Source organism: Pongo pygmaeus, chromosome 10, assembly GCF_028885625.2.
Source record: "Pongo pygmaeus isolate AG05252 chromosome 10, NHGRI_mPonPyg2-v2.0_pri, whole genome shotgun sequence".
Classification (NCBI taxonomy): Eukaryota; Metazoa; Chordata; class Mammalia; order Primates; family Hominidae; genus Pongo; species Pongo pygmaeus.
Window position 1 is genome coordinate 36079104 of NC_072383.2, and position 26218 is coordinate 36105321.

General features: G+C 38.7%; 1 protein-coding gene across 2 annotated transcripts in view; it reads right to left on the reverse strand.

The window, feature by feature from the left end:
- Nucleotides 1-490: 490 nt before the first annotated feature.
- CPNE8 (copine 8) overlaps nt 491-26218 on the reverse strand; it is a 264159-nt gene continuing 238431 nt past the window's right edge. For both annotated transcript variants that reach the window (XM_054443312.2, XM_063672626.1), the window contains 2 exons: nt 25072-25145; nt 491-954 (listed from right to left, as the gene is read on the reverse strand). In XM_054443312.2, the coding sequence (XP_054299287.1) occupies nt 766-954; nt 25072-25145 (263 nt within the window). In that variant the 3' untranslated portion in view covers nt 491-765. The remainder of the gene's footprint in view (nt 955-25071; nt 25146-26218) is intronic.

Here is a 26218-nt window from a genome sequence, read left to right on the forward strand (position 1 = left end):
TTTTTATAATTTCTACTTAGTGTTACAAAATACAAACCAACTGCAGTCTAAATTTAGAACCCAAACTCCATGAAAAATGCATGTTCAACCAGGAGACACATCTGCCAGGCTTAAACTCCCATACCCAGCAAACATTGCTGAGAAATTGATTACTAAGCAGATGTAGTTTCTTAAGACAATCCAGTTACTGAAAAATAGAATAGCATTTTTCCCTTCCCTTATTTGCAATTGTGTTTGTCCAGACAGTCATTCAAAGAGATATTGCTCTTGTGATTATAGCTATTGCAATTTAGAAGACAAAGGATTCAGTATTCAAAACTCTTATTTTTAAGAACAGTTATAAAAGTATTGAAATTTAAAAAGTAGTAACATGTAAACATTGATACAGAGACTGCTTTCCTATACACATTGCAGTCGAAGACAATATTTGAGTTAAAAACATAGTTTGTGCTTTTTCCCAACAATACATTGGAAATTAGCTGTTTCTGTTAAAAAAAAAAAAAAAAAAGAAAGAAAGAAAGATTTAGAGAAGACATCCGTACTTTGCTTCAAGCATTTAAACAATTTTTTCTGTTGCTCATGCAACAACCATATTTACAGTTTTGGTTTAGGAAGAGATTTAATTTTGGATCCAAGAAAGCACATTAACTGCTGAAACCAAACTGAGAAAAGTATCTCATTGCCTGGTTCATTACAGAGCACCAGGCACAAAGCATTAACTCAGCAGTTCTGATTTGTAGTTGACATTAGCATTTCAGAGCGCAGTCATATTTGAGTCTGCAACACATGTGTAGGTGGGGTGTATGGGGGAGGCGCAGGTGATGGCTTGATTCCTCGGGCTCTCATATAGGAGAGAAACTGCTCAGGGATCTCAGCTAGGACGTCTTTAGCCAATCTAGCCATGCTCAGTATGTGGTTTCCACTTCTGTCAATATAATCCCTGAATGGCACAAACTAAAACAGAGACGAAAGAAAGTTATTTCACAGACTTTAGCAGGCTATGTAATAAACACAAAAAATCAACACATGTACACATTTGGTCATAGGAAAATCAGGGAATCTGAGAGTAATGGAGAGATGGATAACAATTATTACACATTTTTAAAAATATTCAATAGGCCGGGCATGGTGGCTCATGCCTGTAATCCCAGCACTTTGGGGGGCTGAGGTGGGTGGATTACCTGAGGTCAGGAGTTCAAGACCAGCCTGACCAACATGGTGAAACCCTGTCTCTACTAAAAATACAAAATTAGCTGGGTGTGGTGGCACACCTTTGTAATCCCAGCTATTCGGGAGGCTGAGGCAGGAGAAATGCTTGAGCCCAGAAGGCAGAGGTTGCAGTGAGCCGAGATCATGCCACTGAACTCCAGCCTGGCTGATAGAGCAAGACTCTGTCTCAAAAAAAAAAAAAAAAAAAAAAAAAATTCAATACACTACAAATAGCTATAAGTGACTAAACATATCTAATATATGCTTTATCTCAAAAGGAATGCAATCATTTTCTATGTTTTTCCTCCAATAACTCATGTCACTTAATCCTAATATGCTTCTTATGTTGCCAAATGTCTTCTGCAGTTCTATACCTAGCCTGAATCCCAACAGGATGGAGCATTTAACCTCTTTGGGGCTTGGTTTCCTGTCAAATGGAGTTAATATATGCCTAATTCAGCTTCTGATATAAAAATACTACCCAATTCTGGATAAGAAATGAGTATTACCCAATTCAGGGTAAAATATAATAGTGTACATTGTTAAAAAGTCCTAAACACATTAAAGTATTTTAATTATTTCTAAGACAAAATCGCATGGACTATGAATATAGAATTCACGCAGCTTATATTAATAGGAAGCTGAAATATTCAGTACATTGAGTTTTGCATCAGATGTTGATTTTTGAGTATCTACTATTTGGGAAGACAGGAGAAAAAGATCTTGGCATAAGATTTGGGTCTATTTCTTATTGAAATATCATTCTAACAACATATATTAGGTTGGAGCAAAAAGTAATTGCAGTTTTTGCAGTAACGTGTGGTTTTGCAATGGCAAAAACCGCAATTACTTTTGCACCACCCTTAATAAAAATGATTACTATATCTTTATATATGTAATTATGTGAGAGCCCTTATCAGCTCAATACCAAATGCTCCTGTAATAGATTGCCTGATTCCATTCTCATTTGTAATGGTTACTTAAGTTAATAAACACTGTGCTGTTTGAGGGCATTAGTTCAATTTTCCCTTAGAGGCATAATGATGCTTGATGCAACTTTGAAGTGATTGGAACTGTGAGTGTTGTGATAATTTAAGAGCACAGTAATTTTGGGTCTTCAGAGAAAAGGCAAAGTGAAGACATTTTAATATGTTGAACAATTTGAGTACAATATATAAAAATTTGAATTAAATCATTTTTCTCCCGGATGAAGACAAAGAACAATCCTGTCTCATGCTGTAAAATACCATTTTACATTTATTTTGAAAAATAACATGTTTGTTTTTTATTTAAAGTTATTCAATATGTGCCTCTGGAAAACAATCATTATTGGAAGGCAGCATTTAAAATGATCAGGTTGCTACAGGTAAACCAAGAAAAATTTTAAGAAATCAAAGATTAGGTATGATGCCTTTTATGCAACGAAGGTAGTCTCTTTTAAAAGAAGAGAAGAAAACTATTCCTTTCTTTTTAAAATAAGACATTACAAGGAAGCACATGTATATGACTAAAATTTTACCTTATTTGTCTTTACACCCCATTTCCAGGAGGGAAACTCAGAGCAGTTTTTAGAAATACGTATTTAAAAGGTGACATATCTTTCTCGTACTAAGGGCAAGAAAGGCAGCTTGCTAAGGGTGTGGAAAAAAAAAAAACAAACTAACAATAAATGCGATCTTCACTTCAGAAGAGAATGAGAATTAGAACTTTCGTGAAGTCTTTATTCCCTAGCTATGGACAAGACTTGACATTTTTAACAGAAAAAAAATCAAAGAGGTAAAAAAAAAAAAACAAAAAAACAAATTGAGGTTAATTTTCTCTCTGAAACTATAATTAGAAAAGAGAAAATAGGAATCAACACAGGGAATAATGAGAAAATATATCTAATTGTAACTATAATTTACTTAATTCTTATTCTAGAAGGTATAATGCTTTAAATGTTAATATTTAGTAATGTTGGTATGGTCAGTATACATGCAATGGTCTTTAGACTTTTTTTTTTTGAAGAGTTTTTGTTTGTTTGTTTTTGAAAATGTATGTAGCTAATACACACATTTCGTGGAAATGTTGGCAAACAGTTGATGCTTCTCTATGGAAAGGAGAGATCTCCCCTGCTTCTTTCATCTTACCTGTACCTCAACTTTGGTCTCATATTCTTTACCTTGCTTCCACCTTATGGACATTAAACTCATTTAAGTTTTTACCTCCCTATTCTCAGAAACTTTGGAATTAGACTTCCCAGTTTCAAAGCCTGGTTCTGCTGCCTGTTGCCTGCATGATCTTGAGCAGGTTATTTTCTACTCTTTGCCTCAGTTTCTTCTTCTATAAAATAAAAACCAGATGGCTTCACGGCAAATTCCACCAAACTTTTAAATAACTAACACAAATTCTTCTCAAACTGTTTTTTAAAATTGAAGGGGGGAGCTCTCAGCAACGTGGAAAGCAACTGACCAGCAACCTAGCTTAAAGGATCCTCCATAAGAGCCACACGAGTCTGTGCACAGACCAAAGAACAGACACTGCGGGAGCCGTAAAGTATTTCCTTGGTGGTTGGGATCAAGCCTTTCAGGTCTTTTCCAAGATGGCCGAATAGGAACAGCTCTGGTCTGCAGCTCCCAGCATGATAGACGGAGAAGATGGGTGATTTCTGCATTTCCAACTGAGGTACCTGGATCATCTCACTGGGACTGGTTGGATAGTGGGTGCAGCCCACAGAGGGTGAGCCGAAGCAGTGCAGGGTGTCACCTCACCCGGGAAGTGCAAGGGGTCGGGGGATTTCCCTTTCCTAGCCAAGGGAAGCCATGACAGACTGTACCTGGAAAAAGGGGACACTCTTGCCCAAATACTGTGTTTTTCCCATGGTCTTAGCAACTGGCAGACCAGGAGATTCTCTCCTGTGCCTGGCTTGGTGGGTCCCATTCCCACGGAACCTTGCTCACTGCCAGCGCAGCAGTCTGAGATAGACCTGCGAGGCTGCAGCCTGGTGGGGGGAGGGGCGTCCACCATTGCTGAGGCTTGAGTAGGTAAACAAAGTGGCAAGGAAGCTCGAACTGGGTGGAGCCTGCTGCAGCTCAACAAGGCCTACTGCCTCTATAAACTCCACCTCTGCGGGTAGGGCACAGCGGAACAAAAGGCAGCAGAAACTTCTGCAGACTTAAACATCCCTGTCTGACAGCTCTGGAGAGAGCAGTGGTTCTCCCAGCATGGCATTTGAGCTCTGAGAACAGACAGACTGCTTCCTCAAGTCGGTCCCTGACCCCCATATAGCATAACTGGGAGACATCTCCCAGTAGGGGCCGATAGACACCTCATACAGCCGGGTGCCCCTCTGGAATGAAGCTTCCAGAGGAAGGATCAGACAGCAATGTTTTCAGTTCTGCAATATTTGCTGTTCTGCAGCCTCCACTGGTGATACCCAGGAAAACAGGGTCTGGAGTGGACCCCCAGCAAACTCCAAAAGACCTGCAGCTGAGGGACCTGACTGTTAGAAGGAGAACTAACAAACAAAAAGCAGTAGCATCAACATCAATAAAAAGGACATCCACATCAAAACCCCATTTATAGGTCACCAACATCAAAGACCAAAGATAGATAAAACCACAAAGATGGAGAGAAACCAAAGCAGAAAAGCTGAAAATTCTGAAAACCAGAGCGCCGCTTCTCCACCAAAAGATCACAGCTCCTTGCCAGTAATGGAACAAAGATGGATGGAGAATGAGTTTGACGAGTTGACAGAAGTAGGCTTCAGAAGGTCGGTAATAAAAAACTTCTCCGAGTTGTGAGGAGCGTCTCTGCCCGGCCGCCCCGTCTGGGAAGTGAGGAGCGCCTCTGCCTGGCCGCCCCCTCTGGGAAGTGAGGAGCGCCTCTGCTCGGCCGCCCCCTCTGGGAAGTGAGGAGCGCCTCTGCTCGGCCGCCCCGTCGGGGAAGTGAGGAGTGCCTCTGCCTGGCCGCCCCGTCTGGGAGGTGAGGAGCGCCTCTGCCCGGCTGCCACCCGGTCTGGGAGGAACTGAGGAGCGCCTCTGCCCGGGCGGCCCCGTCTGGGAAGCGAGGAGCGCCTCTGCCCGGGCGGCCCCGTCGGGGAAGTGAGGAGCGCCTCTGCCCGGCCGCCCCGTCTGGGAGGAGAGGAGCGCCTCTGCCCGGGCGGCCCCGTCTGGGAAGCGAGGGGCGCCTCTGCCCAGCCGCCCTGTCTGGGAGGTGAGGAGCGCCTCTGCCCGGCTGCCCTGTCTGGGAGGTGTACCCAACAGCTCCGAAGAGACAGCGACCATCGGGAGCGGGCCATGAGGACGATGGCGGTTTTGTTGAAGAGAAGGGGAGGAAGTGTGGGGAAAGGAAGGAGAGATCAGATTGTTGCTGTGTCTGTGTAGAAAGGGGTGGGCATAGGAGACTCCATTTTGTTCTGACTAGGAGAAATTCTTCTGCCTTGGGATGCTGTTGATCTATGGCCTTTCCCCCAGCCCCCTGCTCTCTGAATCATGTGCTGTGTCAACTCAGGGTTAAATGGATTAAGGGTGGTGCAAGATGTGCTTTGTTAAACAGATGCTTGAAGGCAGCATGCTCTTTAAGAGTCATCACCACTCCCTAATCTCAAGTACTCAGGGGCACAAACACTGCAGAAGGCCGCAGGGTCCTCTGCCTAGGAAAACCAGAGACCTTTGTTCATGTGTTTATCTCCTGACCTTCTCTCCACTATTATCCTATGACCCTGCCATATCCCCCTCTCCAAGAAACACCCAAGAATGATCAAAAAATACTTCAGAAATTTAAAAAAAAAAAAAAAAAAAACTTCTCCGAGTTAAAGGAGCATGCTGTAACCCATCACAAGGAAGCTAAAAACCTTGAAAAAAGGTTAGACAAATGACTAACTAGAATAAACAGTGTAGAGAAGACCTTAAATGACCTGATGGAGCTGAAAACCATGGCACGAGAACTACATGATGCATGCACAAGCTTCAATAGCTGATTCAATCAAGTGGAAGAAAGGATATCAGTGATTGAAGATCAAATTAATGAAATAAAGCAAGAAGACAAGATTAGAGAAAGAAGAGTAAAAAGAAATGAACAAAGCCTCCAAGAAATATGGGACTATGTGAAAAGACCAAATCTACGTTTGATTGGTGTACCTGAAAGTGACGGGAAAAATGGAACCAAGTTGGAAAACACTCTGCAGGATATTATCCAGGAGAACTTCCCCAACCTAGCAAGGCAGGCCAACATTCAAATTCAGGAAATACAGAGAACACCAAAAGGTACTCCTTAAGAAGAGCAACCCCAAGACATATAATTGTCAGATTCACCAAGGTTGAAATGAAGGAAAAAATGTTAAGGGCAGCCAGAGAGAAAGGTTGGGTTACCCACAAAGGGAAACCCATCAGAGTAACAGCGGATCTCTCAGCAGAAACCCTACAAGCCAGAAGAGAGTGGGGGCCAATATTCAACACTCTTAAAGAAAAGAATTTTCAGTCCAGAATTTCATATCCAGCCAAACTAAGCTTCATAAGTGAAGGAGAAATAAAATCCTTTGGGGGAGGAGCCAAGATGGCCGAATAGGAACAGCTCCGGTCTACAGCTCCCAGCGCGAGCGACGCAGAAGACGGGTGATTTCTGCATTTCCATCTGAGGTACCGTGTTCATCTCACTAGGGAGTGCCAGACAGTGGGCGCAGGTCAGTGGGTGAGCGCACCGTGCGCCAGCCGAAGCAGGGGCGAGGCATTGCCTCACTCGGGAAGCGCAAGGGGTCAGGGAGTTCCCCTTCCAGGGGTGACAGACGGCACCTGGAAAATCGGGCCACTCCCACCCGAATACTGTGCTTTTCCGACGGGCTTAGGAAACGGTGCCCCAGGAGAGTATAGCCCGCACCTGGCTCAGAGGGTCCTACGCCCACGGAGTCTCGCTGATTGCTAGCACAGCAGTCTGAGATCAAACAGCAAGTCGGCAGCGAGGCGGGGGGAGGGGCGCCCGCCATTGCCCGGGCTCGCTTAGGTAAACAAAGCAGCCTGGAAGCTTGAACTGGGTGGAGCCCACCACAGCTCAAGGAGGCCTGCCTGCCTCTGTAGGCTCCACCTCTGGGGGCAGGACACAGACAAACAAAAAGACAGCAGTAATCTCTGCAGACTTAAATGTCCCTGTCTGACAGCTGTGAGGAGAGCAGTGGTTCTCCCAGCACGCAGCTGGAGATCTGAGAACGGGCAGACTGCCTCCTCAAGTGGGTCCCTGACCCCTGACCCCCGAGCAGCCTAACTGGGAGGCACCCCCCAGCAGGGGCAGACTGACACCTCACACGGCCGGCCAGGTACTCCAACAGACCTGCAGCTGAGGGTTCTGTCTGTTAGAAGGAAAACTAACAGAAAGGACATCCACACCAAAAACCCATCTGTACATCACCATCATCAAAGACCAAAAGTAGATAAAACCACAAAGATGGGGAAAAAACAGAGCAGAAAAACTGGAAACTCTAAAAACCAGAGTACCTCTCCTCCTCCAAAGGAACGCAGTTCCTCACCAGCAACGGAACAAAGCTGGACAGAGAATGACTCTGACGAGCTGAGAGAAGAAGGCTTCAGACGATCAAATTACTCCGAGCTACGGGAGGATATTCAAACCAAAGGCAAAGAAGTTGAAAACTTTGAAAAAAATTTAGAAGAATGTATAACTAGAATAACCAATACAGAGAAGTGCTTAAAGGAGCTGATGGAGCTGAAAACCAAGGCTCGAGAACTACGTGAAGAATGCAGAAGCCTCAGGAGCCGATGCGATCAAATGGAAGAAAGGGTATCAGCCCTGGAAGATGAAATGAATGAAATGAAGCGAGAAGGGAAGTTTAGAGAAAAAAGAATAAAAAGAAACGAGCAAAGCCTCCAAGAAATGTGGGACTATGTGAAAAGACCAAATCTACGTCTGATTGGTGTACCTGAAAGTGACGGGGAGAATGGAAACAAGTTGGAAAACACTCTGCAGGATATTATCCAGGAGAACTTCCCCAATCTAGCAAGGCAGGCCAACATTCAGATTCAGGAAATACAGAGAACGCCACAAAGATACTCCTCGAGAAGAGCAACTCCAAGACACATAATTGTCAGATTCACCAAAGTTGAAATGAAGGAAAAAATGTTAAGGGCAGCCAGAGAGAAAGGTCGGGTTACCATCAAAGGGAAGCCCATCAGACTAACAGCGGATCTCTCGGCAGAAACCCTACAAGCCAGAAGAGAGTGGGGGCCAATATTCAACATTCTTAAAGAAAAGAATTTTCAACCCAGAATTTCATATCCTGCCAAACTAAGCTTCATAAGTGAAGGAGAAATAAAATACTTTACAGACAAGCAAATGCTGAGAGATTTTGTCACCACCAGGCCTGCCCTAAAAGAGCTCCTGAAGGAAGCGCTAAACATGGAAAGGCACAACCGGTACCAGCCACTGCAAAATCATACCGAAATGTAAAGAACATCGAGACTAGGAAGAGACTGCATCAACTAACGAGCAAAATATCCAGCTAACATCATAATGACAGGATCAAATTCACACATAACAATATTAACTTTAAATGTAAATGGACTAAATGCTCCAATTAAAAGACACAGACTGGCAAACTGGATAAAGACTCAAGACCCATCAGTGTGCTGTATTCAGGAAACCCATCTCACGTGCAGAGACACACATAGGCTCAAAATAAAAGGATGGAGGAAGATCTACCAAGCAAATGGAAAACAAAAAAAGGCAGGGGTTGCAATCCTAGTCTCTGATAAAACAGACTTTAAACCAACGAAGATCAAAAGAGACAAAGAAGGCCATTACATAATGGTAAAGGGATTAATTCAACAAGAAGAGCTAACTATCCTAAATATATATGCACCCAATACAGGAGCACCCAGATTCATAAAGCAAGTCCTGAGTGACCTACAAAGAGACTTAGACCCCCACACATTAATAATGGGAGACTTTAACACCCCACTATCAACATTAGACAGATCAACGAGACAGAAAGTCAACAAGGATACCCAGGAATTGAACTCAGCTCTGCACCAAGCGGACCTAATAGACATCTACAGAACTCTCCACCCCAAATCAACAGACTATACATTTTTTTCAGCACCACACCACACCTATTCCAAAATTGACCATATACTTGGAAGTAAAGCTCTCCTCAATAAATGTAAAAGAACAGAAATTGTAACAAACTGTCTCTCAGATCACAGTGCAATCAAGCTAGAACTCAGGATTAAGAATCTCACTCAAAACCGCTCAACTACGTGGAAACTGAACAACCTGCTCCTGAATGACTACTGGGTACATAACGAAATGAAGGCAGAAATAAAGATGTTCTTTGAAACCAACGAGAACCAAGACACAACATACCAGAATCTCTGGGATGCATTCAAAGCAGTGTGTAGAGGGAAATTTATAGCACTAAATGCCCACAAGAGAAAGCAGGAAAGATCCAAAATTGACACCCTAACATCACAATTAAAAGAACTAGAAAAGCAAGAGCAAACACATTCAAAAGCTAGCAGAAGGCAAGAAATAACTAAAATCAGAGCAGAACTGAAGGAAATAGGGACACAAAAAACCCTTCAAAAAATAAATGAATCCAGGAGCTGGTTTTTTGAAAGGATCAACAAAATTGATAGACCGCTAGCAAGATTAATAAAGAAAAAAAGAGAGAAGAATCAAATAGATGCAATAAAAAATGATAAAGGGGATATCACCACCGATCCCACAGAAATACAAACTACCATCAGAGAATATTACAAACACCTCTATGCAAATAAACTAGAAAATCTAGAAGAAATGGATAAATTCCTCGACACATACACCCTCCCAAGACTAAACCAGGAAGAAGTTGAATCTCTGAATAGACCAATAACAGGAGCTGAAATTGTGGCAATAATCAATAGCTTACCAACCAAAAAAAGTCCAGGTCCAGATGGATTCACAGCCGAATTCTACCAGAGGTACAAGGAGGAGCTGGTACCATTCCTTCTGAAACTATTCCAATCAATAGAAAAAGAGGGAATCCTCCCTAACTCATTTTATGAGGCCAGCATCATCCTGATACCAAAGCCTGGCAGAGACACAACAAAAAAAGAGAATTTTAGACCAATATCCTTGATGAACATTGATGCAAAAATCCTCAATAAAATACTGGCAAACAGAATCCAGCAGCACATCAAAAAGCTTATCCACCATGATCAAGTGGGCTTCATCCCTGGGATGCAAGGCTGGTTCAATATACGCAAATCAATAAATGTAATCCAGCATATAAACAGAACGAAAGACAAAAACCACATGATTATCTCAATAGATGCAGAAAAGGCCTTTGACAAAATTCAACAACCCTTCATGCTAAAAACTCTCAATAAATTAGGAATTGATGGGACGTATCTCAAAATAATAAGAGCTATTTATGACAAACCCACAGCCAATATCATACTGAATGGGCAAAAACTGGAAGCATTCCCTTTGAAAACTGGCACAAGACAGGGATGCCCTCTCTCACCACTTCTATTCAACATAGTGTTGGAAGTTCTGGCCAGGGCAATTAGGCAGGAGAAGGAAATCAAGGGTATTCAATTAGGAAAAGAGGAAATCAAATTGTCCCTGTTTGCAGATGACATGATAGTATATCTAGAAAACCCCATTGTCTCAGCCCAAAATCTCCTTAAGCTGATAAGCAACTTCAGCAAAGTCTCAGGATACAAAATCAACGTGCAAAAATCACAAGCATTCTTATACATCAATAACAGACAAACAGAGAGCCAAATCATGAGTGAACTCCCATTCACAATTGCTTCAAAGAGAATAAAATACCTAGGAATCCAACTTACAAGGGATGTGAAAGACCTCTTCAAGGAGAACTACAAACCACTGCTCAAGGAAATAAAAGAGGATACAAACAAATGGAAGAACATTCCATGCTCATGGGTAGGAAGAATCACTATCATGAAAATGGCCATCCTTCCCAAGGTAATTTACAGATTCAATGCCATCCCCATCAAGCTACCAATGACTTTCTTCTCAGAATTGGAAAAAACTACTTTAAAGTTCATATGGAACCAAAAAAGAGCCCGCATCGCCAAGTCAATCCTAAGCCAAAAGAACAAAGCTGGAGGCATCACACTACCTGACTTCAAACTATACTACAAGGCTACAGTAACCAAAACAGCATGGTACTGGTACCAAAACAGAGATATAGATCAATGGAACAGAACAGAGCCGTCAGAAATAATGCCACATATCTACAAGTATCTGATCTTTGACAAACCTGACAAAAACAAGAAATGGGGAAAGGATTCCCTATTTAATAAATGGTGCTGGGAAAACTGGCTAGCCATATGTAGAAAGCTGAAACTGGATCCCTTCCTTACACCTTATACAAAAATCAATTCAAGATGGATTAAAGACTTAAATGTTAGACCTAAAACCATAAAAACCCTAGAAGAAAACCTAGCCAATACCATTCAGGACATAGGCATGGGCAAGGACTTCATGTCTAAAACACCAAAAGCAATGGCAACAAAAGCCAAAATTGACAAATGGGATCTAATTAAACTCAAGAGCTTCTGCACAGCAAAAGAAACCACCATCAGAGTGAACAGGCAACCTACACAATGGGAGAAAATTTTCGCAACCTACTCATCTGACAAAGGGCTAATATCCAGAATCTACAATGAACTCCAACAAATTTACAAGAAAAAAACAAACAACCCCATCAAAAAGTGGGCGAAGGACATGAACAGACACTTCTCAAAAGAAGACATTTATGCAGCCAAAAAACACATGAAAAAATGCTCACCATCACTGGCCATCAGAGAAATGCAAATCAAAACCACAATGAGATACCATCTCACACCAGTTAGAATGGCAATCATTAAAAAGTCAGGAAACAACAGGTGCTGGAGAGGATGTGGAGAAATAGGAACACTTTTACACTGTTGGTGGGACTGTAAACTAGTTCAACCCTTGTGGAAGTCAGTGTGGCGATTCCTCAGGGATCTAGAACTAGAAATTCCATTCGACCCAGCCATCCCATTACTGGGTATATACCCAAAGGACTATAAATCATGCTGCTATAAAGACACATGCACACGTATGTTTATTGCGGCATTATTCACAATAGCAAAGACTTGGAACCAACCCAAATGTCCTACAATGATAGACTGGATTAAGAAAATGTGGCACATATACACCATGGAATACTATGCAGCCATAAAAAATGATGAGTTCACGTCCTTTGTAGGGACATGGATGAAATTGGAAATCATCATTCTCAGTAAACTATCGCAAGAACAAAAAACCAAACACCGCATATTCTCACTCATAGGTGGGAATTGAACAATGAGAACACATGGACACAGGAAGGGGAACATCACACTCTGGGGACTGTTGTGGGGTGGGGGGAGGGGGGAGGGATAGCATTGGGAGATATACCTAATGCTAGATGACGAGTTGGTGGGTGCAGCGCACCAGCATGGCACATGTATACATATGTAACTTACCTGCACATTGCGCACATGTACCATAAAACCTAAAGTATAATAATAATAATAATAATAATAATAAAAGAAAAAAAAAAGAAAAATCATAAAAAAAAAAAAAAAAATATTATATGTCAACTTGACTGGAATGAGGGATGCCTAGTGATATGGTTTGGCTGTGTCCCCACCCAAATCTCATCTTGAATTGTAGTTCCCATAATCCCCACGTGTTGTGGGAGGGACCTGATGGGAGGTAATTGAATCATGGGAGTGGTTACCTCCATGCTGTTCTCATGATAGTGCATGAATTCTCACAAGATCTGATGATTTTATAAGGGGCTTTTTCCCACTTTTACTCTGCACTTCTCTTTGCTGCCGCGATGAAGAAGGACGTGTTTGCTTCTCCTTCTGCCATGATTGTAAGTTTCCTGGGGCCTCCCCAGCCATGCTGAATTGTGAGTTAATTAAATCTCTTTCCCACATAAATTAAAAAAAAAAAATAAAAAAAAAATAAAATCCTTTACAGGCAAGCACATGCTGAGAGATTTTGTCACCACCAGGCCTGCCTTACAAGAGCTCCTGAAGGAAACACTAAATATGGAAAGGAATAACTGGTACCAGCCACTGCAAAAACATGGCAAATTGTAAAGACCATCAATGCTATGAAGAAACTGCATCAATTAATGGGCAAAATAACCAGCTAACATCATAATGACAGGATAAAATTCACACATAAGAATATTAACCTTAAATGTAAATGGGCTAAATGCCCCAATTAAAAGACACAGACTGGCAAACTGGATAGTCAAGACCCATCAGTGTCCTGTACTCAGGAGACCAATCTCACATGCAGAGACACACATAGGCTCAAAATGAAGGGATGGAGGAAGATCTACCAAGCAAATGGAAAGAAAAAAAAAAAAAAAAAGCAGGGATTGCAATGCTAGTCTCTGATAAAACAGACTTTAATCCAACAAAGATCAAAAAAGACAAAGAAGGCCATTACATAATGGTAAAGTGATCAATTCAACAAGAAGAACTAACTATCCTAAATATATATGCACCCAATACAGGAGCACCCAGATTCATAAAGCAAGTCCTTAGAGACCTACGAAGAGACTTAGACTCCCACACAATAATAATGGGAGACTTTAACACCCCACTGTCAATATTAGACAGATCGACAAGACAGAAGGTTAACAAGGATATACAGGAATTGAACTCAGCTCTGCACCAAGCAAAACTAATAGACATCTACAGAACTCTCTACTCCAAATCAACAGAATATACATTCTTCTCAGCACCACATCGCACATATTCCAAAATTGACCACAGAGTTGGAAGTAAAGCGCTCCTCAGCAAATGTAAAAGAACAAAAATCACAACAAACTCTCTCTCAGACCACAGTGCAATCAAATTAGAACTCAGGATTAAGAAACTCATTCAAAACCACACAACTATATGGAAACTGAACAACCTGCTCAATATGCAAAAATCACAAGCATTCCTATACACCAATAACAGACAGCCAAATCATGAGTGAACTCCCATTCACAACTGCTACAAAGAGAATAAAATACTTAGGAATCCAACTTACAAGGGATGTGAAGGACCTCTTCAAGGAGAACTATAAACCACTGCTCAATGAAATAAAAGAGGACACAAATAAACAGAAGAACATTCCATGCTCATGGTTAGGAAGAATCAATATCATGAAAATGGCCATACTGCCCAAGGCAATTTATAGATTCAATGCCATCCCCATCAAGCTACCAATGACTTTCTTCACAGAAATGGAAAAAACTACTTTAAAGTTCCTATGCAACCAAAAAAGAGCCCACATTGCCAAGACAATCCTAAGCAAAAAGAACAAAACTGGAGGCATCCCGCTACCTGACTTCAAACTATACTACAAGGCTACAGTAACCAAAACAGCATGGTACTGGTACCAAAACACAGATATGGACCAACGGAACAGAACAGAGGCCTCAGAAATAACACCATACATCTACAACCATCTGATCTTTGACAAACCTGACAAAAACAAGCAATGGGGAAAGGATTCCCTATTTAATAAATGGTGCTGGGAAAACTGGCTAGCCATATGTAGAAAGCTGAAACAGGATCCTTTCCTTACACCTTATACAAAAATTAATTCAGGATGGATTAAAGACTTAAATCTTAGACCTAAAACCATAAAATCCCTAGAAGAAAACCTAGGCAATACCATTCAGGACATAGGCATACATAAAGACTTCATGACTAAAACACCAAAAGCAATGGCAACACAAGCCAAAATAGACAAATGGGATCTAATTAAACTAAAGAGCTTCTGTACAGCAAAAGAAACTACCATCAGAGTGAACAGGCAGACAACAGAATGGGAGAAAATTTTTGCAATCTACCCATCTGACAAAGGGCTAATATCCAGAATCTACAAAGCACTTAAACAAATTTGTAAGAAGAAAACAAAGCACCCCATCAAAAAGTGGGCAAAGTATATGAACAGATACTCTCAAAAGACATTTATGCAGCCAACAGACACAGGAAAAAATGCTAATCATTACTGGTCATCAGAGAAATGCCAATCAAAACCACAATGAGATACCATCTCACACCAGTTAGAATGGCAGTCATTAAAAAGTCAGGAAACAACAGATGCTGGAGAGGATGTAGAGAAATAAGAATGTTTTTACACTGTTTGTGGGAGTGTAAATTAGTTCAACTATTGTGGAACACACTGTGGCGATTCCTCAAGGATCTAGAACTAGAAATACCATTTGACCCAGCCATCCCATTACTGGGTAGATACTCAGAGGATTATAAATCATGCTACTATAAAGACACATGCACACGTATATTTATTGTGGCACTATTCACAATAGCAAAGACTTGGAACCAACCCAAATGTCCATCAATGATAGATTGGATTAAAAAAATGTGGCACATATATACAATGGAACACTATGCAACCATAAAAAAGGATGAGTTCATGTCCTTTGCAGGGACATGGATGAAGCTGGAAACCATCATTCTGAGCAAACTATCACAAGGACAGAAAACCAAACACCGCATATTCTCACTCATAGGTGGGAATTGAACAATGAGAACACTTGGACACAGGGTGGGGAACATCACACACTGGGGCCTGTTGGGGGTGGGGGACTCGGGGAGAGAGAGCATTAGGAGAAATATCCAATGTAAATGATGAGTTGATGGGTGCAGCAAACCAACATGGCACATATATACCTATGTAACAAACCTGCACGTTGTACCCTAGAACTTAAAGTATAATAAAAATAAATAAATAAATAAAATTGAAGGGGAATGAATTCTTCCAAATGTATTCCACAAGGCCAGAACTACCCTGATACCAAAACCAGACAAGGACACAACAACAACAAAAATCTACAGGTTAACATTCCTGATGAACATAGACGCAAACATCTTCAACAAAATACTAGCAAACAAAATACAACACACATCAAAAAGATTATACACCATGATCTCAGGAATGCAAGGATGGTTCAATGTGTGCAAATCAATAAATGAGATACATCATATAAACAGAATGGAAGCAAAAAAAAACACATGATCTCGATAGATGCAGAAAAAGCATTTGATAAAATACAACATCCCTTCAGGATAAAAATTGTCTGTAAATTAGGTATAGAAGAAACATACCTCAACACAGTAAAGGCCAATATGACAAACCCACAGCTAATATCATAGTGAATGGAAAACGTTGAAAACTTTTCCTCAAAGAACTCGAATAAGAGAAAGATGCCCATTTTCACCACCCTTATTCAACATGGCACTGGAAGTCCTAGCCAGAGAAATTAGGCAACAGAAAGAAATGAACAGCATCCAGATTGGAAAGCAAGAGATTAAGTTATCCCTGTTTGAAGCTGACATGATCTTATATATGGAAAACCCTGAGAATACCACAATACAACTGTCAGAACTAATAAGTGAATTCAGAAAAGTCATAAGATACAAAATCAACATACAACAATCAGTGGCATTGCTTTATACCAATGGCAAACTAGCTGAAAAAGAAATCAAGAAAGCAATCTCATTTATAATAGCCAAAAAAACTAGAAATAAGTTTAATCAAAGAGGTGAAAGATCTCTACAATAAAAACTATAAACCACTGATGAAAGAAATTTAAGAAGACACAAAAATAAAAATCTCATGTTCATGGATTGGAATAATTAATATTGTTAAAGTGACCATACTACCCAAAGCAATCTACAGATTTAAAGTAATACCTGTCAAAATACCAAGACATTCTTTACAGAAATAGAAAAACACAATCCTGAAATTTGTTTGGAGCCACATAAGACTCCAAATAGCCAAAGCAATTCTGAACCACAAGAAGAAAGCTGAAGGTATCACATTACCTGACTTCAAAATATATTACACAGCCATACAAACCAAAACAGGAAGGCACTGGCATAAAAACAGACACATAGACCAATGGAACAGAATAGAGAACGCAAAAATAAATTCACATTTTTACAGCCAACTGATTTTTGACAAATGCATCAAGAACATACACTGGGGAGAGAACACCCTTTTCATTAAATGGTACTGGGATAACTGGATATCCATATGCAGAAGAATGAAACTACAACCTTATCTATCACCATAAAAAAAATCAACTCAAAATGGGTTAAAGACTTAAATGTAAGATCCTAAACTATGAAACTGCTAGAAAGAAACCACCAGGGAAATGCATCAGGACATGAGTAGGCAAAAATTGTATGAATAAGGCCTCCAAAAACTTAGGCAACAAAAGTAAAACTAGACAAATGGTATTATATTAAGCTAAAATCTTCTCAACAGCAAAGGAAGTAATCAAGAGAGTGAGGAGACAACCTTTTATTCATCTAATAAAGGATTAATATCCAGAATATACAATGAATTCAAACAATAGCAAAACAAAAAACAAAAACAAAAAAACAAAAAACAAAAATAAACCAAAAACACCCCACAAAGAATCTGATTTTAAAATGGACAAGTGACCTAAATAGATATTTCTCAAAAGAAGGCACACAAATCGCCAAAAATAAATGAGAAAATGCTGAAAAATCACTATTTATCAGGGAAATGCAAATCAAAAACACAATGAGATATCATCTCATCCCAGTTAGAATGGCTATTACCAAAAAGACAAAAATGTCAAGTATTGATAAGGATGTAGAGAAAAGGGAACTCATACATTGTTGGTGGGAATGTAAATTATTACAACCATTATGGAAAATAGAACTACCATATGCTTCAGCAATCCCACTACTGGGTATTTATCCAAATGAAAGGAAATCAGTATGTCAAATAAATAGCTGCATTGCCATGTTTATTGCAGTATTATTCACAATAGCCAGGATATGACATTGACCTAAGTCCATTCATTAACAGAGGAATGGATAAGGAAAGTGTAGCATATGTACACAATGAAATACTATTCCACCATAAAAAATGAAATTCTGTCACTTGTGGCAGCATGGATGACCCCGGAGGACACTATGTTGACTGAAATAAGCCAGGCACAGAAAAATAAATATCACATGTTCTCCCTCATATGTGTAAGCTAAAAAAGTTGATCTCATAGAAATAGAGAGTAGAATAGTGGTTACTATAGGCTGGGAACGATAGGTGGGGAAAGAGGGGTAAGGAGACTGTGGTTAATGGATACAAAATTACGGCTAGATAGCAGGAATAAATTCTGTTGTTCTCTAGCACTGTAGGGTTACCGTAGTTAATGATTATTTATTGAATATTTTCGAATAGCTAGAAGACAGAATTTTGAATGTCCTCAACACAAAAAAATAAATGTCTGACATATGGGTATGCTATCCCTGATAGAATAATTATACATTGCATACATGTAATGAAATATCACACTGTACCCTATAAATATGTATAATTATGTCAATAATAAAATAAAAAGGATAATTACAGAATACCTATTTCATTGTTTTGTATTAAATAAGTTAAAACTTAAAGCACTTAAACAGTAACAGTTCAATTTGTAATATGTATCATATATGAAAGCCATCATTATCATAATTACTATTTCTATTCGTTAACTTACACATTTATATAGTCAATATAAAGCAATTTGTTAATAGTTTTCAATTTATATTCATATCAAATATTAAATATAAGGAAGATTATTATTAATTTTATCTTTCAAATTTGAGTACAGTATCAGTTATACAGTAACTCCTGGACTTTTCAAATTTTAAAACACTGTTGTTTCACCTTTTCAGCAAGTCCTACAGGATATGCGGATGTTTTTTAATTGAGGTAAACTGAATTTCACTTTTAAGAATTTTATGACACTGTGGAACATAAAAGCTAAGGCTCATAATCATCACTGGTTTTACAATACACACAGTTCTACTCTTCTTTAAAACATGTTTATAAATAACAGGTAAAAAAGAAATCCTCAGTTTCAACCTAGGATGGGAATATACATCACATTTAGCTTAGGTTTGTTAGGTGAGCACAGAGTCTGATATTCCATTTGGACATTAGGGGGCACTGCCCACAGGTTGAAAACCACTGTCATAGGAAGTCACTGTTATCAAACAGGAGTATCCTTCATCTCACACTTATATTTGGAGTAGGATTAAAAAAAAGTCACTAGCCTAAACTAAACCTTTTCCAAGGGAACATTTATTTCTTCAGTCATCTCACAAGGTGGTACTTTATAAATGAGAAAAAAGACAAGTGACTTCAGAAATTTCCTTTACCTCTTATTTCAAATCTTAAAATTTTCATGACAAAATTGCCCTCTTTCTTAGAAGATTGCTCATATCCTTTTATATTTACAGGTTTCCACTCAACTTCTTAGGCTACTCTGTTTATTACCTCTATTAGTCCCTCATTTCTGATCCCTGTACCTGAGAACCTTTTGTCCAAAATAATTCCCACACATTTGTGAATGCATGTGACCACATGGTAATTTAGACCCTTATAATATTTAGTTTAGAAGAATAAATTTTTACTTTGCATTAATTTATCACATTCATATAAAGAATACCAATAAATGCATTTTATTCTATAGGAAGTGTGGTATACTTGTTACTCTACATCTTTTTTCAGCACCCACCAGTGTAGGGAAAATGTTCCACATGACTGCTCTAGCTGCTTGCTTTGCCTATTCGTAAAAACAAGTTTGAATTCATTGGGCAAATGGGCTTTTAGTTGCTGCTCTGCTCAGTTTTGCTTTATTGTTCCTACTGTGCAGAGCTCCATTAGTGATTTTCAAGTCTAAGCCCTCAAGGTTATTATTCTCTTTTTAATGGAAAATATGATTTAAATATAATTTTTAAGGAAATGATAAGCTGGCCAGCAGCTACATGCAGCCAGGGTGAATGGCACTGCATTATACACAACGGCCAATCCACAGCATAAACAAACAAATAGAAAGCCCTTATGTATATTGACTTACGACAAGGTAGTAAGTTTTACTTGTGATTAAGTCTCATTGCCTCAATATTTAATTTCATATCACTATAGTAGAAACAGTAAGCAGGATGGTTATTATTCTAAAACTTAAGTAACTTATTTTCTTATGTTAGGGCACAGCTACTATGAAATGATGACAAAAAAATGCCTTCCTACTGGACTGCGCCAATGTACTGTACTGATAATAACGCATTTATTGAGCAACTGGTAGTTGGGAGGTCTTCTGCTAGGAGATTTAGCACAATATGTCATTTAATATTCACAAATATCTTATATACTTTTAATGCACATAAGAGGAAACTGAAACTTAGAAAGTTTAACTTATCCAGGATCAGCTCTGAGTATATCAGAATCACTACTTGAACTCAAATGGATCTGACTTGAATTGATTAGCCACTTCAGTAATACAAAAAGGGTAACAGATCTTAATAATTTTCATTAAAATTTTGTCTTTTAGGACAGTGTATTATAATAGGAGTAACACAGGTTTTAGAACCAGAACACTCTTGGAAATCTGGATCTACCAACTTATGACCTAAATAACTTTCCAAAAGTTGTTTAGCTTTTGATCTGGGGCTGGCATCAGTTTTCTTATCTGTAAATAACTATGAGACAAACAATGATCGGTATTTTTAGGAAGATATAAAGTAATATGGGGACAAAGTGAAAATTCATCCAGGTGTGGCGAGTGAGGTCTTTGGAGAGGGCTATGTGACAGGCTATACGCTGAGAAATTTGAAAGTATAGGATTTCAGTCAGCACAGATGAGGAGGAAGAGTATTCCAGGTAAAATGACAAGTGAAAATAAAAGCAAGAACCATGGAAATGTACGATGTGAAGTTAGTTTATTAAGATAAAGTACAGTGTGTTTGTCTGTTTCTGTGTGTATTTAGCTAAAGAAGAGCCTGAAGTCAGGTCATGGAGAATCTTAAATGCCATGTTTAGGTGTTAGAATCAAAATTATACAGAATACATGTTAAGAATTTTAGAATCAGGCATTTTAGGATTAAATCCTGGTCCACTTCTCATTAGCTGGGTGACTGTGGACAAGAGGAATTGAGCTAGCTTCATGTCCTTTTTTGTAAAATGTAATGATCAAAGTACCTGTCACATAAAGTTAATTAAGGACTGAGTGATTTAATTCTATAACTCTTAGCCTGCCTAGCACATGAAACACTTAATAAAGGGTTAAATATCGTTATACAAAAAGGAAGGAATTTAATATTTACTATACTAATAAAACCCCATCTACTACCCCCAATTTTCTGCTGAACCTCAGCTACATACTATTATTTGCCATCTTAGGGTTTTCTTTGTCCACTTGAGAAATCTGGAATTTCGATTGTGTTGTGTATATAAACTGGATTCGCTTCAAACAGTGAGAAATGGAAAGCAGAGAAAAGGTAAGACAGCCTAAATAGACCCTATTATCTGATAATATTTTAGAGAATTGGTTTATAATATTTTCTGACCATGGGAAGATTGAAAATATTATCCTGCATGTACACTTGCAACCCCACTATTCTAAATATTCAAGAGTGTTTCTCTCCTTTAAAATAATTTGCTTTAAAAACTTTTTATTGACTGCTAGAACCTGGAAAACTCTGATGGTGGAAGGTTTAGCCTTATTCAAGGTGAGAGAGGAGGTGCCAATTCTTTTACACAATGGGAATATGTAAAGTACCAACCACCATGTAGAAACTTCTCTATGAAAGTAGAAATGAGTACATTAAATCTCTAACTCAATGCAGGAATGTAAGTCAAGAAGTCACTGTCATTCAGGGTGCTACTAATTTCCTAGGGACATTTTAATTTCTTGTTCAGTAAATGTTAAGACCTCACTACTCTTCAGTTCAACTTTACGTGGCAGAATCCCTTGAGTGTTCACCTGTATCCCCAGGTGTGTTCAAAATCTTTGGGATCCCAATGTTACTTTATGGTGATAGGCTGCTCTCAAGGATTCTGACTTTTTTTTTTTTTCTTTCATTTTTGAGATAGAGTTTCGCTCTTGTTGTCCAGGCTGGAGTGCAATGGTATGATCTTGGTTCACTGCAATCTCCACCTCCTGGGTTCAAGCAATTCCCTTGCCTCAGCCTCCCGAGTAGCTGAGATTACAGGCGCCTGCCACCACACCCAGGTAATTTTTTGTATTTTTAGTAGAGACGGGGTTTCACTATGTTGGCCAGGCGGGTCTTGAACTCCTGACCTCAGGTGATCCTCCCGCCTTGGCCTCCCAAAGTGCTGGGATTACAGGCATGAGCCACTGTGCCCGGTTGGATTCTGACTTTCAAGAAGCAAAAACTTATATAATTATACTAATATACACCTATGCTATTGGTAAGTAACAAAGTATTTTATGTCTGTTACTTCCTTTGAGACTCACAACATCATGGGAGGAGCAAAGATGAAAGAATTTGGAGTCTATAGATAATGAAACAAAGATAGAGAAATTTTTTTACTTGTTCAAGACCAGAGTGACAAAATAATTATAGTTTCATAGATCATCGGTGTCCTACCTCAATATTCTGTTCAATGTAGTATATCTATTGATTGATTAGTTTCGTGATCAAGGACAATTTTTATTAATGCAAATAGGTTGTCACAAACATAACCTATTGGCCTTCTGAAAGGAAACCTTAATGATGTGAATAATCTTAGCTATTTCCTAATGAAGAAAGTAATACCAAGCTTCTCTTAAGCATCATTTAAATAGAACTATGAGATATGAGGTTGCCTCTGCTAACTTGGTAAAAATGCATTAGAATGGCAACATAACATTCTAAAGACTTCAAATTCATACTTCCATGCAGTCATTCGATTTTTCGGAAACTGAACAAATATTCTAGAGAGCTTTTAAATAAAGTGTAATTACTTAGACCTATAATTATGCTAATGAGGTTAAGGTGAATAATCATGTGTCTAATTGTGAAAAAAACACACAATGGGCCGGGCACGGTGGCTCACGCCTATAATCCCAGCACTTTGGGAGGCCGAGGTGGGCGGATCACAAGGTCAGGAGATCGAGACCATTCTGGCTCACACAGTGAAAACCCGTCTCTACTAAAAAAATACAAAAAAAAAATTAGCCGGGCATGGTGGCAGGCACCTGTAGTCCCAGCTACTCGGGAGGCTGAGGCAGGAGAATGACGTTAACCCAGGAGACGGAGCTTGCAGTGAGCCAAGATCACACCACTGCACTCCAGCCTGGGCAACAGAGCGAGACTCTACCTCAACAAAAAAAAAAAAAAAAAAAAAAACACACACACACGCATAATGAGCTTCTTAAGCAAATGATCATATCACCAGGTTCTTTTTCCCAGCTGCTCTTAACCTAATCATTTATGTGAGTGTGATTTTTACTGTATCAAGTACTTTAGGTTGAAAAGCTTACATCATATTCAATTATCTTTTTTAAAAAACTATTTTACAGAAGTTTTTATTTTAAAATTTAATTTTGCTGACTAACGAAGAATAATTATTTTTGATCTTTATCAACGTTACTCTTTATATTATCATACTAACAGATTACTTTATATTATTACTTCCTCAAATTATTTCAAGTATTTTTTGTTGTTCTTTTGTCTAAGAGTTCTATTTCAGGAATGTATTTTATATGCATTATCTCATTTAATCTTCACAATTCTATTTATCCCCCAAAACACTGAAATCTAGAAAGCTTATCCAAGTTATCATACTAGAAAAGTCAGAATTTGAACCAAATTCTGTATGATCCCTGATAAAGCAGGAGCACAGTCATCTTGGACAAACAGGGCCACTTTAAGTTCCAGCTCCCTTTCTAGCCTCATGCATTTTAAGGAAATTACTTCTCTTCTAACTACAAGCAGCCACAAAGAGCAGACAGTAAAACACAGATAAGACAGCTTGGGCACAGAGGGAGGTGGGAGGGAAAGTCTCTTAGGTAACTGCCAAACTTTACCCTTATACAAGGGGCCCAGTAAAACAGTAGGCCTTCGTAAGCATATTCCTTTCCCTTCATGTGCGCTAAGATAGGGAAGCCAAAAGCAGACTCGGGGGATACGCCTGCAGTTGCAGAAAGATGTATGGGAACAGACACACAACTCTCCCTCCCAGATAAGCACAACAAAAAGACACAGAAGCAGTACAAGCCTCTGATAAACTCTTCCACCCAGAATCCTTAAAAACTCTTGGTCTGTAAGAGAGTGCAGTTTCCGATCTAATTCAGTCAAAAGTCCCTCCCAGGCTTGAAAACCTGTTGACTGTCGAGCCACCCTTTGTGTTTCTCTCCTCTTTCTTTAATTCTTACGATCACAAATTATTTTCTATTAATGACTGTATTATGGGTGAATATATATGTTACTATTTAGGAAATAATATTAAAGTTCATTGTTTGCTCCCTTAAAATTTTGATACCATGTGCTTAAATGGTACTGAGACCTTCTTCCTTTTCTTATCCAAAAAGATATACTTCACAGCTTTTTTTCTGACATCCTAAAAACATGGAAATTTTATGCAACTGTTTAGTTGAATTAACACCTTGCTTTCAATTATAAATTTGAACTACATTTAATTACTGACTGTTTATATTCACTTCCAGAGTAATAGGCTTTACTTAAGTATTTTTCTTAATTCTAGCCTTTTCTATATGTAGATGTAATTTTTTAATATATGACATATTTTAGGATCTATTTCCCTATTTTTTCTAACCATAATGTATGAGGGAAGCATGAAAATACATACAAAGTTTTTGGTATATTTTTACTAAATTTATTTACTTGGAGTACCTACCAGATTAAAATATATTTAGTTTTTGTTGAGACTAATAAATAGAAAAGCATCATTAAAAAGTCTGTTATATTTCTAGCTTCTAATCTTATTAAAGATCCCAGTGATATTTTCTAGCAATAGTAAAGTAGGAAAAGGTTTATTTCTTACCTGCACAATGTCTCTTTCAGCGTATTTTCCTCTAGAGGAGACTCTTACATCATCTCCATCCAATTCGATCATTGCTTTAAGAGAAAATATGATCATTTATTCAGTACATTTTAGCCAAATACTAAAACAATGTGGACAATAAGGAAATCAAGATGTATGAGGTAGCAAAATGTGCTATGAAAAGACAGAAAGCATGTTGATCCCTTCATGTCTTCACTCATTTCTCACACAAAACTTGACTGAGTGTGTATTTTACAGACAAAGAAAGTGAAACAAGATCCTGTGTGACTCTTTGAAAGGTGAGCAGAGCCAGGCTCTGGGTCTATCTCTTTGTAGACCCTGTGAAACTGTCTCTGGGTCTATCTCTCCATTCTACCAGTTCTAAACTTTGGGTTATATGGTTGCATGACTGATTGAGCAAGTGATGTTAATCCGTCAAATTTTAATTTTTCTTTCTAATTTAAGAAGCTTGGCCTTAATCATCTTAGAATTGTCAATTACAAGTTGAACTTTATTTTCATTGAAACTACAGCAAAGCCATACACATACACTGCCTGATTTTTACTTTACAAATAGATTTAAAAACAGAGGCATTTTCTCTGCTCTTATACTGATTGGATAAAGTATGATTTTTCTGAAGTACAATTTTTTTGTTGATTAAGAAATAATTTTGACATTTCCTAGATCAGCTGGTATTTGGAAATGCTGGGATATAATGGGACAGCTGGTGATACACTAATGCCATGCTGCAATTAAGAACATTTTCTACGGTTTATTAAGTTTTCAGTGAGAATTCTCTAAATAATTAATTACATGAGGAATGCTAATTTGTGCTTAAAGTATAATTCTATTACTGATAATTCATTTTGTATACACATGACATTCACCAGACTCCAGGGAGCCACTTACAATTATAATTTTGGCCTCATCACCCATCTCCCTGGCCCCAATACTGCTCAGTCAGCATACAATCCTCACTTCTTTACTCTTTTCTTCAGTGCTTAGATAATATATTTGGGTTAAAAACATTGTTTTCAATTTTACCTGTCTACACATGTTCATGAGTCAATGCTTGGGCTGAAATGCTGCTAGTATACATAATTAACAGAGAGCTACTGTTCAATAATTTGTCAAGGTGTACAATATA